This window comes from Argiope bruennichi, chromosome 2, assembly GCF_947563725.1.
Source record: "Argiope bruennichi chromosome 2, qqArgBrue1.1, whole genome shotgun sequence".
NCBI lineage: Eukaryota > Metazoa > Arthropoda > Arachnida > Araneae > Araneidae > Argiope > Argiope bruennichi.
Genome location: NC_079152.1, coordinates 92169213 through 92186784, shown reverse-complemented (window position 1 = coordinate 92186784; position 17572 = coordinate 92169213). Strand labels below are relative to the sequence as shown.

General features: G+C 29.5%; 1 protein-coding gene across 1 annotated transcript in view; it reads right to left on the bottom strand.

Annotated features, from left to right (window-relative positions):
• Positions 1-17572, bottom strand: part of LOC129960749 (potassium voltage-gated channel subfamily H member 2-like) — a 631583-nt gene that overhangs the window by 77662 nt on the left and 536349 nt on the right. The window contains exon 8 of the mRNA XM_056074363.1: positions 16611-17015. Coding sequence (XP_055930338.1) covers positions 16611-17015 — 405 coding nt within the window. The remainder of the gene's footprint in view (positions 1-16610; positions 17016-17572) is intronic.

The window sequence follows — 17572 nt, the reverse complement described above, 5'->3', positions numbered from 1 at the left end:
TTTAAGTTAAATATTTATAAGAAAATTTCCGCTTATTTCTGATTATAAATAACTTCCGATTTAATACTTACAACATTCTTAACTTAAAATTATTCTTTAAAATAACATGAAAGATTTAAACAAAAGTATGTTGAAATTGCAACCTTGGTATTCTTAAGTTAAATATTTATAAAATAACTTTCGATTATTTCTGTTTATAAACAACTTCCGATTTAATGCTTACGACATTCTTAACTTAAAATTATAACCATTCCTTTAAAATATCATGAAAGACATTAAAAAAACATTTTGAAATTGGAACTTCGGTATTCTTAAGTTAAATATTTATAAATAACTTCCGATTATTTCTAATTATAAACAACTTCCGATTTAATTATCTTACAATGCTGCATTTTATTATTAAATTCTTATGCCGCACTACATGCTATGAGTCAGCGATATTCAGCTTTTCACTATCTACTTCAGCACCTTTTCACTTTCCTACTCTATTGAGCAAGTCTAAAAGGGAAAATTCCGCTCCTTTGTTCTTCTGCTCAGCTATTAACTGCAACCGAGGGGACTGCGAAGGTTATGGAGGGAAAGGTCGATTATCAGGTTTGGTGGGTTTCCGGGAAGAATTCTTAACCTTAAATAAATTTGGGAAGTAGTCGTATTCCAAAGAAACCTGATTTTTAGATGATTATATAGAAAGTCAATGAAAATTCCAATTGACAGAAGGTTTCAAGCTTTAAGCTATAACTCTGTGGCGCCTGTATTCCCAAAGACGATCCAATCATATTTAAAAATAATTGAGATTTCGGTTTTAAGCAACAGTTATTGGAATTTTGTCCAAAAAAGTTGCGGATTTCAAATGAAAATCTTTTGAATTTTATGGAATTCTGTGAAAACAGACAGCACAACTTTAATATTTCATTCTGTCGCCTATAGAATGCCAAGGAAAGTAAATCTAAGAAAATATTGAATGATAAGATGAGAGATTTCTCCTTTTTGGAAAATAAGCAGTTTTGTTTAATGTTTTGTATTAATATGAATTATCAATATTTGTTTAAATATTCAATCGGAATTGCAAAGCGGATAAATATTTCAAATGATACTTTAAGCTACAAATTTACCATGTTATTATTGCCAAAATATATTTCCATGATTAAGAAATTAGAGCTTTAAAATACATATTCGTCCTCACCCTAAAAGTTTTAATTAATTAAAGCATCAGATTTTTCATATTATTATAATATAATTATTAGATTTTAGTAATTTTAGTTTTTTATTTGGCAGAAATGGCACTATTTGTTCTGTTAAAAAGATTTTAGTATCTATAAAGATAATAGTCCCGACATTTCGAAAATATCTTTAAGAATCCTTTCAATTTCTGAAATCAGTAATGTATAATATATTGACTTCAATAATACACGAAATATTACATCACCTATCTTTTTTTAATTTGTGTATTAATTTTGAATTTCATTTGTGTATTTTTCAATAACGTCTTTTATCTTCGAAATAGGTTAACTGCGTCCTAATAAACAGAATAATATAATATAGTAATAGAAACTGCAGGACCTTAATGTTAAACTAACACGGCGTTTAGCTTGATATTTAGGTCCTGTAGTTATTTCTACTACTATAACAATGAATCTCAAGATAAAAAGTTCAAAGTCCGTTTTTTTAAAGCATATTATATAATAAATTAGTTATTGAAAAAAAAATTGAACAGAGATTTATAACTATAAATTTTCCTTTTCTTCAGCTTTAACTTTTAGAATTGTTCAGTCAAATAATAGTTCCAACTTTTCTCCTAATAATAGAATTAATATGCAGATTGTTAGTTTTTGTTACAAAATGTTTTGAAATATTAATATGCACATTACAAACAATTTCAAAAATTAACTATCGTTGGATCTTCGAAGCCTTAGTATATTTAGTGTCTGAAAATTCTTTACAATGAACGAAATGTAATGTTTCGTAATTTTTATGATAACTCCAAATTTGTAAACGTATTTGATGTTATTACGGTGTTATATCCAATTGATAAAACTGCAATAGATTTGCTCCAGTGAGTTTAATACGAAAAGGGGCTAACACAAAATCTTCATTTACTGTTTTATTACAACTATAACTATACTCATTTTTCTAATAACACTATATGATTACGTGTACTCTTGTGATCACGTTTTCGTAACCTCACATCGTGAATACGAATCAGCGTGCTTCTGCAGCTCGTGGCAACTCGTGTCCTGTTTGGACATTAGCAAGCAAAAAAATGCAGCGTCATTGCATTTCTTACGCAAAGCGGTTCCGTTACGATCAAAAAACAATAAAGAAGCTGAGTGAAAAGTGCAATATGAAAATGAAAAACAAGAGTTCTCATATCAAAATTCTAGCTCCTTTTTTTTAATCAAATCATTCCGGGAGCATGCTCTGCAAAAAAAGAAATCAAGTAAGTAAAGCAGTTTTCAGTCATTCACTTACAGCATTTTCAAGACCTACAAATGCAGCACAAGTCACTGATTAAATGATGCAAAGAAATTATATATGTTAAGGCTTAAAAAATCAAATATCAATCAACTCATATCAACTAATTTTTTTCTGGGTCAGACATCCATTTCTTTTTTTTTTTTAAATCTTTTACCATTGATTATTTAAAACAAATTTATTATCTTTTCTAATAAAACAAAATACTTATTTCTATTTTCTGTTTTGGCAGCTAACATTTTCTACGACCAGACCAGCATCGACATAAATAATATATGTTTAGGAGAAAGGAAAGATTAAGTTTTCTTTTTTTGAATTGTATTCTTTTAAATATAAAATCATACCAAATCATAATCGCCTATAGACTTAAAGGGATATTTTATTTATACGCATAAAATATTAAAATATCCTTTTAAGTTTATTAGTCGACTCAAAGTCTTATTATATATGATTTCTCGACTTCAAAGTTTTGTTCAAGCTTTTTTACTTATTTGAAAATGTACTATAACTTACGTACAAAAAATATTTGTAACTTTTATACACTTTTATATTTTATGTATAGAAAGTTAACTTTAACTCTTTTCGTATTTTAACGTATTTTTACATATTTTAATTGTAATTCCCTCTCTCCCCCGGAGCACCATAAATGCGCAGAAGACAGCGGGATATATATTCTTCTAGGCTACAATAATGGTTTGGGATCGAATTAACGCCATTACGATGACGGAACATATCACCAGAGGGTGGGATTGTGCCTTTCTCGTTGATTGTCCCTCTTAAGTTCTCATGCTATTATCGTGGTGACTATCATTTTGTTAAAGGATAGCTCGGCAGGGCGGAGTATCTATCTTCTGGTTTCTTAAGTACGCTTCAACTTATGCTTCATATGCTTCAACTTATGCTTCATATGCTTCAACTTATGTGCATAAGTATACATTATACAAGTGTGTATGAATATAAGTAGAAGCATGTATACATATTGCATTATGAAAGAATGGTATTTGGTGTGGTGAAGAAATTTGTTTTATGCATTTGAATTGTTATGAATAGATCTAATTTGTATGTTATTTAAGAGCATTTCTAGAAAGAACTAGTAATTTTTTGTGATTACTAACCAGGATTAAATTCAATTTACAGTAATATCTAATGCTCAGCTTCAGTTTTATTTGAAATTGAACGCATAAATTGTTAGAAGAATTAGGACATGATTTTGCAGTACAATCGAAGACAATGCATCGTTATATTAATCATGCGATTATGACGTCATATCAATTGATTATCGAAACCTAGAATGGTTATAAGAAATGCCTATAAAAGTTTCATTTCTAGAAATACTTACTTTCGTCAGTTTCAAAAAAAAAAAAAAAATTATTCAAAGAACTATTCAGATCAAGACTTTACAGAGTTACCAAAAGTAAGTCCGTAAAGATTACGGAGTTTCTTTTCTCTGTATAAGAAACGTAATTTAAATTAAACGCCACTGGTGTTTCTAGCGTACAAGCCGATTTGTCAAAGACAAAAAAGTCATAAAAATAAATTTATGAAGCCAAAGAATGTTGACCGTAATTCTCTTTCTGAATTTAATAATGAAATTCTTTGAGTCATGCGGCATTCGAGTCACGCCATCAATCACTATCTTCAGATCTGTTTAAAAGGGCGGATTCCACAAAGTCAACGTATGTGTGAGTGTCTTGTTTTCATCCAATCTACAAAGATGACAATTACAAATGAGCTAGATCTTTATTCCGTTTCTAGATAATTATTATGTGTTTCAACAAGTTTCAACTCTATTTTTAGTCTGAATATTTTGGCGAAAATTGGCTTAACAATTATATTAATGAATTCTAAAATGCACATTATCTTTTCATGAAGAACCTACGCTAGATTATGCAATGAGTCGCGAATTAATAATGATTTCTCTACTGTCATAATATTATTCTCTCAAAAAAATTGAGCGACCGCATTCATTAGCTCATAAAAAAAACATACATTATATTTAAATTACTTTATGTGTTCATAAAATAAACATACATTATATTTAAATTACTTTATGTGTTCATAAAATAAACATACATTATATTTAAATTAATTTATGAGTTCATAAAAGTGTGTTAGAATATCAAACGCTTCTGAAAATTCTTTGACAAAAAAGTTAATATTCTCTTTTTATCTTTAAAGATAATCTTCTTGTTATGAATCTATTATATTAGTTTTAAAATAAAATGATATTATGCATCATTATGTTTCTCTCTAAGTAAAAATTTATGATGATTTTATAAAAAAAAATGGTGATTAATTTTTAATTCTATATTATAATTGATAATTTTATAAATTTAATCGGTTTAAAATAATACAATTCAATGCATTATGTCTGGATCAATTTCGATTTGCAGAAGAGTAAAATTTTTTGTTTGTTTAAAATACGTTAAAACATTTGAAATATTAATGTTTTAAGAATATTTTAATAAATATGACTGATAGCAAAGAGTCTGTATTTAATCATAGAATGTACAACCTTAAAAAAGACGCATTTACTGACTGAAGCAACTTAAAATATAATCCATTATGTATTTAAAGAACTTTTTCAGATGGAATTACACCGATTAACAAGAAAAATGGTATAGACGTGCATACCAAAATTAAAAGGTTATGCAACCGGTGTCGGACTCTGTATAAGATAATAGGGGTCTGTCTAAGCTGTTAGATCTGCTTTTCCTGATGCAATTGCAGGTTATAAAGATTTATTGATTTTGAAGGAGACGTTAAAGGCGACACACTAGAGATGAGACAAAGCATCTTCGAAGTAGTGATGAATCGAGTACGACTATTACACAAGTGTATTGCGGATATCGAATATTCTGTAAAATGCCGAATCCCCGACATCAATGTGGACGGAAAAAGAAGAACTGAAGCGAATCCTAAAACAAGATAGACGAGCAACATTTCTTCAATTTACAAATGATTTCAATTCTAGAGCATCAGCAAGTGTCAATGCACAAAGGGTTCACTTTCGGAAGCGAAAGCCTATCCACATACCATTCTGATTGCATGGCACGAAGGCTTACTTCTTGCTTGAGATCCCCAAACTGTTACTGGATTTTTAATGGTTCGAAACACGATTTCCTATCCGACTAATATAATTTCTAATTGTATAGAGCGGATGGATATGTGCTTGAATGGAAATAAACTCCTGAATCTATGGATTTTATATGTCAACAAGGGACTTTAAGTCTGGTGGAACTTCAGGAATGATATGAGGAATGTGTAATTAGCTTGAAATGGAACCTTTGATTTGTCAAGAGATGAATCTGACAAATGATAGGAGAGTAAATATCCTATTAATCGCCCATTCATGTCCAGTATGCATATCGACAATTTCAACAGATCAATGTGATATCTCACTTCAAAAATGTTAGCCGAGTGCCTTTAGAAACATTCTAGACACTTCTATTGCTTTCATTGGTCACCTGACTCTCCAGACATGAACAATATTTAACGCATCAGTGATGCCTCACAACATGTTGCTCTGAAAACATCTCCTCTATAATGCACTTCTAAATATTTATGGATTGTCTAATGGAATTTAATTTTCCACTTATAACTTAAAAGTTATTATGCGTTATTTATACGAAGAGATTATTTTGCTTTTTTAAATATGTTTCTATATACGGCTGTTTGAGTCTAATATAAATACAGACATTGAGAAAATTTTGTAGCAAATTCATAAAAATGTAATCCAGTTTAACTAAAAAAACATTTTTTAGACATCTCAGCTCATATTTTTAAAAATTAAATAAACATTAAGTATAATAAATGAAATTTCGAGACAGAAAGTTCTCTGGAAAACTTCATATTAACTAATTTTCTTTAATTAAAGATTTAATTTTTTAGTTTTTTACACTACTTCAACATTTTTTAGAATTATAATGATAAAAACTTTCACAATACACATGATATAAAGATCTTTTAAATTAATTTTGTGCTAAAAGAACGTAACAGAGGATAAATTCCCGGAAAATGTTTGAGTTTTACTTACAAACGAACTCTAAAATGAATTAAATTACCTTAGAGTTAAATAAAAACAAGGTGCCGTTACCAAAAAATGACAGATGTTCTTTTAATTTCGTTCCCTTTAACCGAAGACTTTAAATATGAATTATGAAAACTGAAAAAGGCTGAATCTGAAAAATAAAGCTGAAATACTTTAAGGAAAAGCGACTACACTCTTAAAAACAGTCGAAGAGATTACAATTTTAATGTATTATCGATTTTTCATTACTTTCTAAAACTCTTTCCATTGAAAAATGGCATAAAATTTGTTGAAGATATTAAAATGAGGCAAAGTTAACAATACGCTGTATAGTAATTCATATTTGAATCATTTTTGGTTTTGCTTTTTTCCTTTCTCTTATATGAGGAATACCGCCGAAAACTATGGAAATCTTGACAATATTTCACCTGAACATTTTGATGAGCCTCGAATTTTTCATAATCAAAAATACAGTTTGAAATCTATCTATTTTACCATTTTGAAATTTATCTATTTACCATCTATTTACTATCAAATCTACCAGTCTTGTGAATGTGAACAAAATATTCGCAAGATTTAGATAAATAAAATTATGTATATGGCTTATAAGCATCATTCATAAGCATCATTCTATCATTATTATGGAATTCAGTGATAAGTTTTTCCGAAACTTGCTGTCACATGGTACTGGTTGTATGGTATCAAAGTTTTATCTAATTAATTCATTGATATGGAATTATTTTCTAAGAATATCGAAATAAAATATTTAAAATCATAAACACGCCACATTTTAAATATGATATTGAAATTGAGGTGTCAGACTTCTAACTCATAAAGATATGATTTAAAAATGGATAGCAAAATTTCAACTTTACAAACGTGAAAGAGTTATTTTTTAACAAAGGATTAAAATAAAACAGAGAATTTCTAATTGAAATGCAAGTGAGCTGGAAAAACAACCAGATAGATTTCTTCGAATAATTTAATCTCTGCCTTATTTTTTAAAAAAAGTGTCGAATAATAAAATTTAAAATATTTATATTCTCTATAGCTATAACATTAACTGTTATATAAATGTTTAATATAAATGGTATGCATTTCAGAATTGCAATATGCGGGATTTTCTGTTTATACACTGAAAATGAGCAAAAGTAAAAGAGACATTTTTTAAAAATCCAAATAAACTTAATTTTTTTTGCTTCATTCATTTTTTAAAAAATAAAATTCTGAAAAAGCCTCTATTAAGAAATACTTACTATATCTATACTTTTTCCACTATCGAGGGCTGAATAGTTATTCTTTAATATTAACCATCTCTTGTATTTAAATTTAGAATTTATATAATGCAATAAAAGTTATATTGCTTATTAACAATAAGATTCATTTTGAATGTAATTTACTGTTTATAGTAAAGAGAACGAAGAGTCTAATTACGAATGGTTAATTAGTGATAGTAAATTGCAGTGAGATCTTAATAAGTGTATACGGACATCTTTGAGTGTAATAATATGTTTTAATAGAATAGAAATTTAATTCAAGTGTCCAATAAGCTCTATATTGACTACTCTAACTTTATGGACCTCACTTTAAAATTAAATGGAAGTGCAATTACTTTTATGAACACAAAAGCAGCTTTGTCAATAATTCGAATCTTGAAATGATTGAAGAAAATGGTCAAATATATCAGAATGCTTCACAATTAAACATACAGTTAATATGAAGATCTCTCCGAGACAATATCAAACACTCGAAACAATCGAGATAATGGATCTTTGTATGTAAACGGAACCATTTTTAACTTCAAAGCATTTCATTTCATATACAATCATTTCAATGGAAAACATTTTGATTACAGACATCAATACAAAGTAATGGAAACAGTAGATTAAATGGATCTTTTTGAGCAATTTGTAGTTGAGTAAGATTTTGCCTTTAGGGATACCTTTCTAATTTAAATATAATAGTAATTTCAGCTTCCTTGAACAAAGGAGTTTCAGGAATTCGGAGCTCATCGTTTTGAGAATCATGCAATGGATTATGTTAGAATTATTGAGTGTTCTTAATATACACTGCAAAAGGAAAAGTACATTTTAGGATGGTTATTAGTTATTCTAGCGGTTACATAACTCTACTACTTTCCCTTTTGATACGACAGATGGCGTTTCCTTATTAACATCAAGGCTTCCCGTGATCCTTCTAAAGGAGTGTCGTGCATTTTCGTGTTCGTGTTTGTCTTGTCTTGTCTTGTGAAATGCGGAACTTAGGAAATAATTAAATAACTGTTCCTGAATCTCGTCTATTATTTTCCTCTAAGTCATAATGAAATTATGAAGAGTCTCGTCTCTCTTCATTATAAAGAAATCTGCAGAAATACCAACAAATCGGTATATAAATAAAATCGTTCAATTCAGACGAATTAAATATCATTTTTAATTATATATATATAAATAATCAATTAATAAGTTTAAAATCATAAAAATTATGTCAGTATTCCATCTGTGAAGAAATTTGTCCAATATATCGTTCATAATGTGCCATTGTAAATACTCCATTTGAATGTATAAGTGCATTCGAAAGGAAACAAAAACAGTATGAATCTGTTGTTTATGAATCTTATAACTCATATGTAGGTCAGTTATTTTTTACAAATATATTTCCAACTTTAACTATCATAATTATTTGCCAAAAGGTGTTTCAGTAAGGAAATAATTTTTATTATTAAAATTATGAGCAATGTTTGATTAAATAAGGTGTTTAATTACGACTTAATCTTATTTAATTAAATATCAAAACCATTTCGCATCGATTTCGATATTGATTAATCGATATTTTCACCTCGTCAAGATTCTGAGCTATACCTTCATTGCACTAATTACACGTAGATATAAATACTAACAATTCTTTTGTTTGTAAGAAAATCTATTAAAGCTAATCCTAAACATTTCTAGTAATCCTAATTAAAATATCATTATTTAAAACTAAGAAAAAGAACTGGCCATAAAACTGGTTAATTTGAATAATATTGCTCTTGCCGTCGCCCTGTTTTAATTTATTGAAATCATCATAAATCATTTTAAAACAACACTAGGGCTATTTCAAGGTGGATCTTGAAACTTTCACTTGCAACGACAACTGATGTGGCAACCCCCACTCCATATTTCCGCACCACACTGGCAAGTGGATGTTTAGTTCTGACGAATTTAACGTTCCTTAAGCCTGCTTACACAGCGATTTTTCCGTGATGCGCTTTGACCTTGGAATTCTTTTTCCCGAAATCATGACTTTACTACAAGATCAACGTGAATCTAAGCGACGAATTATGAAATCAAAAATTTCCTAATTCAGGTTCAAGAAAATAATAGTAAAAGAAATTGTACAATACAATATTTATAATTCTTAATTGCTTTCTATTTTTTTTTCGCAAATTCTTAAAAATATTTATTTTATTCTTTTTTCGTATAAAAAATCATTTATTTATTAAAAGCATAATTTGTCCACACATCCCAATTCCCAGTTAGATTTTAGGATTATACAGTTGTCTTAGTCTACCATTTTGAACTTAAGTTCAGAAAATCTATTAATTTTTGTCTATGCATTTCACAACCTGAGAAAATAAATGATTAAAAATTCTGTAAGAGATTAACGATAGAAAAAGACAGGCAGATTTTCTTAACAAAAACGTTATTCAAACGTCCTCTTTAAATTCTGGTTAGCCATGAACATAACTGTATGTGTACTAAAAATTTGAAAAGCTGTATAAGAATGAAATAGATATTAAGAATTGCCATCAATACGCAAATGTTTTTTAAAAAATAATATATGCAGTTTGAAAAGTTGAAAATATTGCAGTTTTGAAAAAAATGAAAGAAATGATTAGAAAGTCAGTTCATCAAATAATTAGTAATTCGATCTGATTAATCAGTTATAAGAAAATGAATCAGAAAATAATAATCATTGAATTGCCTATAAGGAATTCGATTTATTAAATTGGCTTCTCGATAGTCCTGACATATAAATACGTGAAGCTCGGATTCAGGGGAATTTTACTGGCCAATGATTTTTATCTGTTAATTTTCAGGCATAACTCAAGAAAATTACACAGTCATTATTTATTCATGAGATGAATTTGAAAACTTCCGTTGAAACAAGACTCCTAGTGCAGCCATAGTTATGCAGTCATCAAAGAAGATAGCAAAGGAGTCATTTGCTGACATTTATCGTATAAATTTTTCATTTAACAAATATACCTGTCAATAATTTTGAGTAGAAGTAGCTCGCATACATTCGAAAATGGAAGCTGTCATTTGAGTATTATAAATTAATCATTCGATTATCATTATTTAATAATAGCTTTAAAGATTAATTCTTGATAATCAATTAACTGCCTTATTTTCGAATTCAGTATTCGCAATTTCCACTGAAAAGCGTAACTACATAATAGGTTAACCTTGAATCCATCACCAGGTTTTATAAATTGTCTATTTTATATATATAAAAGGTTAATTAAATGAAATCTAGCCTACCCAACACTTTAATTTCTATAATTAAAACTTTATTGACGTTTCAAAGAAACAAGAAGTAGCGAGAGCTATATTTCATAACTTTAAACTTGTAAAGCCTAATGAAAAAATCCATGTCGATTATTATTTTCGTCGAAAAGGTCCAGCTGTAGACGAAAACATTTTAATGTTAAAAATTTAATGTTAAAAATTGATAAAATAATATAACTGAGAATAGAACGATGATGAAAAATGAAACTGAATTTGAAATTCCATATTTTGATAAGAAAACAGAATTTATTTTTGATATAGTTTGAAATTGGAATCGTTAGGTGAATTTGTAATTAATAAAGCGAAGATTTGTATAGTATTAGAACTTGGTCCAAATATAAAATATCAATATATTCAAAAACGATGTTTAATGTTCTGAAATAATTTGGTTCCCATTTGACTTTTGTAAAATTAAGATGGTGGACGATGCATTGAGAACAAATCGTCATTCACACCAATAATCTTTTATCTAACTTTTTTTTATCATTCGTAGAAATATGAATTAGTTTTAACTATACACTGTACAGCCAATGAATTCGTGTCTCGAGATATAAAAAAAAGTCTTTATTTATATTCTTTTTATATCAGTAGCATTTTCCCTTTCACTGTTTTAATAACTATTAATTTTTAACATTCCTCCAGAGTTCAAAATTACTTGGTACATGCACGTTTTGAAAGAGTCTTTCATTTCAAACCATTTCAGGTCTCCCTTAAATCGATACTACAGAATTCTTTAATGAATTGCGGCTCCTTGCATTCCATGTTATTGAAATGTAGGACAGAAATCTTATCCTCACAAAATAGGATATATACTGTCTCACCAATTCATTTTTCGTGTATCATCTTTTGAAACTAATATGCAATTTCACGAGACATGATTGGAGAAAATGTAGAAAACATATTTGAAATATTGAATTCGAATATTTATTCTTCCCCATATATATTCCTGCATTTGGAATAGTCTTCCTTGATGTGTAGAAATACTTCGTAAATATCTGAGACTTCAAACACATTCTTTTGATGTCTTTGGCCATAGTGGATTTAGATCTTCATTAGCGGTCTAGTCGACAAAAATAGGAAATAGTTATCGTCGGGTGCACAAATCGTTGCCCTTAATGAGGAAGTGAAACTATAAAGATTTTGAAAAAAATATATACACTGCTACTCATTCCTTAATTGGATGTAAAGTATTAAGTGACAAAAATGCGGAATAAGGTTTCTTTTATGATTTCTGATTTCTTAAAAATTCTAAATTTCTTTACTGTTGAAGCAAAATTATTTATTTATATATTTTGATTGTATTTTGTAAGAATGTTGCATGATTTGCAATCTTTATTTTATTAGTAAAGTAGAATGCCTATTTGAACCTTTATATTTGCATTAAGTAGCAGAAAAATTATTAATAAATTTAACAATTCTTTAAAAAAACATTCTCTTATTAATGCATAAAAAATACAAAATAATTAATTTTAGCCAATACCTAGAGGAAAAAGAAAGACGTAAAAGTGTGAAGTGCCAATAGAAATATTCTTAATGAATTGGAATGTTCTTCTTACATTGTTATGAATCTGTAATATTGCTTCTATAAGCCGTTAGTTTAACGGCTTATAGAAATAGTTCTTATGGATGCTGAATGGATGCACAGGGTGGAACGAAAAAAATCCATTTTTGATTTTTAATTTGCAATAGCGTGAAAATGTTGCCTTTTGGTGTAGATAAAATAAATTATAAATATGAAAAATATTAAAGTAGGTTTTAAGATGCCGCAAAGACGTTAAAGTTTCATAAAAACACACTTTTTGGAACTTTTTTAAGGATTTTTGCGTGCCTCGATTATGAAATAAAAAGCTTTTATTACACATTTTCATATGAATAAAAGTATAAAAACAGCTTTATTATCGCACTGGCAAGGCATTGAATCGTTGCCGGAGCAGTTGTTATTGAGGAAAGGTGGAGATTTGTCTGCGTTCAGTGACAAGGGCAGAGCTGGTTTCAAATCAGTAATTTTGTCGAGTTCAATTGAGTTGGCGTCTCCCCTACGTCTATTGTGTAACTGATTAACGTTACCAATTTCTTAATTTGTGCTTATGCGCTTTGCTGTGAGTAAAAATGGCTCAGACTAAATTAGTGAAGATAAGACAAATATCGAAGTGTTCTATTTTTGTGAAATTTAGGGATTTGCTTTAAGTGGAGAACATTACTGAAGAATCTAGTGATACTGTTATCTTAGCCATAACCTCAAAATTGCTACAGAGAAGGATCCTTCTGTAAGCGAAATATGTAACACTTTAGTTCCTATAATAGAACAAATATGGTCAAGAGCTTCTATTCCCATTGCGTCTAGCAAAAGAATTTCACAAATGATAAAAGCTCATCATGCTAAATGCAGAAATTGTATTAGAGCTAGAATTTTTTTAAATTCTTTTTGGACCTAAAAGCTAACTTTTTACAACTATTGCCAAACTAAAATCTAAGAAAATTTTTAAAGGCCCTTTTTAAAAATGTCCATTTTTTTTTCAAATTTTTTTACAAATTTCAATGTTTTTGCGGCACCTTAAGATAATGCAATATTGCAACCAAATTTTTAAATATTATTTTTGAGCCTAAAAGGAAACTTTTTCGCACTATTACCAAAGTATAAATCTAAGAAAAAATTTTAAAAAATTCCATTTTTTTTTTCAAATTTTTTTACAAATTTTAAGTTTTTTGTGGCACCTTAAGATAATGAATTTTTTGCATCCAAATTTTTTAATATTGTTTTCAAAACCAAACGGCAACTTTTCTGCACTATTACCAAACTAAAATCTAAAAAAGCCATTTTCGGTTTACCCTAATGCACAGTCAATGATTGCTAGCAACCATCCTGAAAACAAACTTGGCATCATTGGCGAAAAAATAAAGAACCTAAGTATTCGAGAATCTTGGCGATAACTCCATTAGGTATCGAGTTTCAGCCTTTGTACGAGGCATTCCATGCCCTCTCACGTGAGGTAATAAAGGCTAAGGGTCATAGAGAGTAGAAGTAGTTGTGATGAAAAGTGAGCAGTTCAGTGACATCTCTCCTTGGAATGTTGATCGCCAATTCTTTCTTTCTGCGCCTTTCATGCTCATTAGTTTATTTAAGAATGATTTGCTGCCTATGTATTGGGGATTTTGCAGGTGCTGTTTTGTGTACACTTCGATTTTTTGTTACCTGGGTTCATGTTTTCGCGTGGAATAAAACACCATTATCTAATGAGCCTGTTGGACTTTTCACCTTATATCCATTTGTCGAATTTTTCCATAACAATATGTAGAAACTTTTAATAAATGTAATGATGTTTCCTCGTCTGTCTTATTCTAATTTTGAAAGAAGTTTAATTACATAAAATTTTGTAAAAAACACGTCTTGCTTTTTTTTCTTTTTTTCAAATGAAGCTATTAAATGTGTCTTATAAGAAAAGAAGTACATTGTGAATATGTAAGAATTAATTTCACTTTTTAAATATTATATAGTTGAAGCTTAGCAAAGAAAATTATTTGGAGGACCAGAAAATAATTATCGTGAGAAGTCAAATGAAAGTTACGATGACCCCATTATAATTGCAATAAAAAAATTATCCAAAAATTTAGAGCTTTCAATTATTTGCCAAAATATTTTGAAACCAGTTATTATTAGCTGGTATCTGATGTTACTTAAAGTAATGAATGTTTCTTAGAAGTGTGCGAAATAAGAGGAAAAAAGTTATAATTAATAATATAAGAGGCAATTTTACATAAAAAAACAAGATAAATCTATGAAACTAAAATTAGAAATCATTCTCTTAACGGTCAGAAATGACCTCTTCCTTTAATATATGTAATTGTTTATAATAGGAAAAAAACATTTAGATACGAATCTTCTAATTTTGATACTCGCTAAAAGGTAGTACAAAAGCTAATTAATTTTTAAGGTGGGCATAAAATGAAAAGAATCATATGAAGGAGGACGAAATTTAACGAAAAGGCAATCAACTCAACGATTCATTTCTAATAGAAGAAAATTCAATCATTCAATCAATGGCGATCCAAATTTTGGAGAACGATCAAAACAAATATGATGAACAAACCTCAAGACTAAAAGATAAACTACTGCTGACTAATAACTAAAGGAAAAAATGTAGAAATTTATTAAAAAGTCGATTAGAATCCAACCAATCAGCGGTTCAGTCAGTTCTGGGAAGGAGGAGCAATCAGGATAAGAATGTAACTCATGCATAAAAGATAAAGAATTACTGGTAGAGAGAAGGAAATAACATGAGATGTTTACTTAAACTCACATCACAAGAAAAATTTAGCAAAAATTTTAAGTGACAGCAGCTATGAAATAGTTCTTTCTGCAAAAAGCATCATCTTTATTAAAATGTGGATATGTTTATTTAAATCGAATAAAGGATGCTTTATAATAATACTTTATTTATTCCTTTCTTGATCCCTTGATAGTAAAAAGGAATATTTGCTGAATGAGAAATGACTCGAATAATTATTTTCTAGCTCTGAAGAACAACCAAACGTATTCTAGTTTTGCTGAAGGTTGCATTATGTATTGTTATTGTAGTTTACTTCATCTTGTTTGCGTGAAAAAGATGCAGCATCATAATTCAGATTGGGCAAACGTCAGCATTTTTACATCGCGCATAATAGCACGCAAAACTTAAGAGATTAGATAGTAGCAGAAGACATCATCTGAAAATATTCTAGATATATTTTAAAGAAGTCTGAGAGAAGAATGCTATGTTTTGCTAAAATAAAATCATAAATAAGGAATGAATCAACTTTTGCGATGTCTTGAGATCTGTTTGAGTAATGAGAAACAAAGAGAATATCTTTCAAAGACGGAAGTAATATCAGATGTTTTTCAAGGCTCTCTATTAAAGGCATGAAGACAAATAAGTTGTTTACTGAAAGCGTCTTGAAAATGACATTTTTTATCTGGGATTCTATATAAGAAATTTAGGGCAAATATAAGGATAACACTTGAATCTCTAGTGGTTCCATATCCTCTATTATAATATCCAAATTGTTTATTTCCTGAAGTAATAAAGAAATATGTACTACTTTAATGTTTAAATATTTCAAACATTTAAAAACTATTACTAGCCAGTACATGCTTAAATGATTGTGTATCGCAGCCTAGCTATCACTCAATTAAATTAAATAAAACGCTCTAAACCAGAAAACACATCTAATTTTTTTCAGTCTTCATTGAGCTGACCTGTATTAAAATATGGTAATTATAAGAGAAGTGAATTTTGGTAAATATAATTTTAGACACTCAACCCCAGATCCTTCCGACCTTAAAAAGATTTTGGTAAAGATAATTTTGTTTTATTTTATCAAATTATTAACCCTCATCGTGTTAAAAATGATCGACGATAGTTTCCTGTCTTTGATTTAAATAAGTACCACTCGGTTGGTAAGGTCGATGGCGGTCTATAAATCATCGTTATGATATCTGACCCAAAAAACTGAGATGCAACATGCCAAAAACCAAAAAAAGAAATCAAAGAGTTCTAAATACTTCACGTGTGCATACAGACCTCATCTGAATTCTTCCCAACCAGCAAGAGATCAAATGGTATGGCAGCGACGACGTCGATGATGAACCAACCTCGTAAGTAGTGGACGGCGATTTTGCCCGGATGGCTGACTACTTCGTCGTTGGAGTTGACGTAAGTGGTACGGAAATTGATGAGAATGTCGATGATGAACATCACGTCGACAATAAGATCAATGATCACGATGGGGCCGTCATTGTCCAACCGCTCCTCGTTCAACAGGAAGGCCGCTACGTAGGGCGTGAAAATCGCTGTGTAAATGACGAGCAGCAAGATAATCCAGTCCCAGACTGCTTTGAAAGGGGAATAGTGGAGAATCGTCCATTTGTGGACTCGTGGTTTCTGGAGTTTGTACTCAGGAAGAACATCAGCACCCAACGACAGCACCTAGAGTAAGAAAACACCAGCTGTTTAGAAAGGAAATCACCAGTTTTGCACCAATACATTTTGAATATGCTAATTCATCGATCTAACTGAACCACATATGCAGCTTGAGAAACAAAATTAAGTCATGCTCCTTAGCACTAGAACGTCCGGCATTTCGATTGCCCTTAAACGTCTGCCGGTGTCGTTTCGACACCGCGATATAAAATATATAAAATAATTGTAATAACTAAATAATTGCAGGATTATTGCTCAGTAGGGTTTAATTTTTAGACTTTTTAATATTATTTCATGTAATTATGATATATTATGACCCTTTATATCATAAAGAAACTGTAACAAAACACATTATTTACAAAATACTTCTTCAGGTTCTTCGCAGTCACTTTTACGCAATCTCATGTCTTCATCGAAACCTAAATTAGAACAAGCAGTTCACCACCATCCGATTCATTCTCAGAAAACTCTCGCAAGAAATTAGAAATTTCATCAGGGCTTAGACCTTTTCTACGAGTCATCTTTTAAGGGTGTCTGGTCTTCACAAAGTTTGAAAAGCGAAT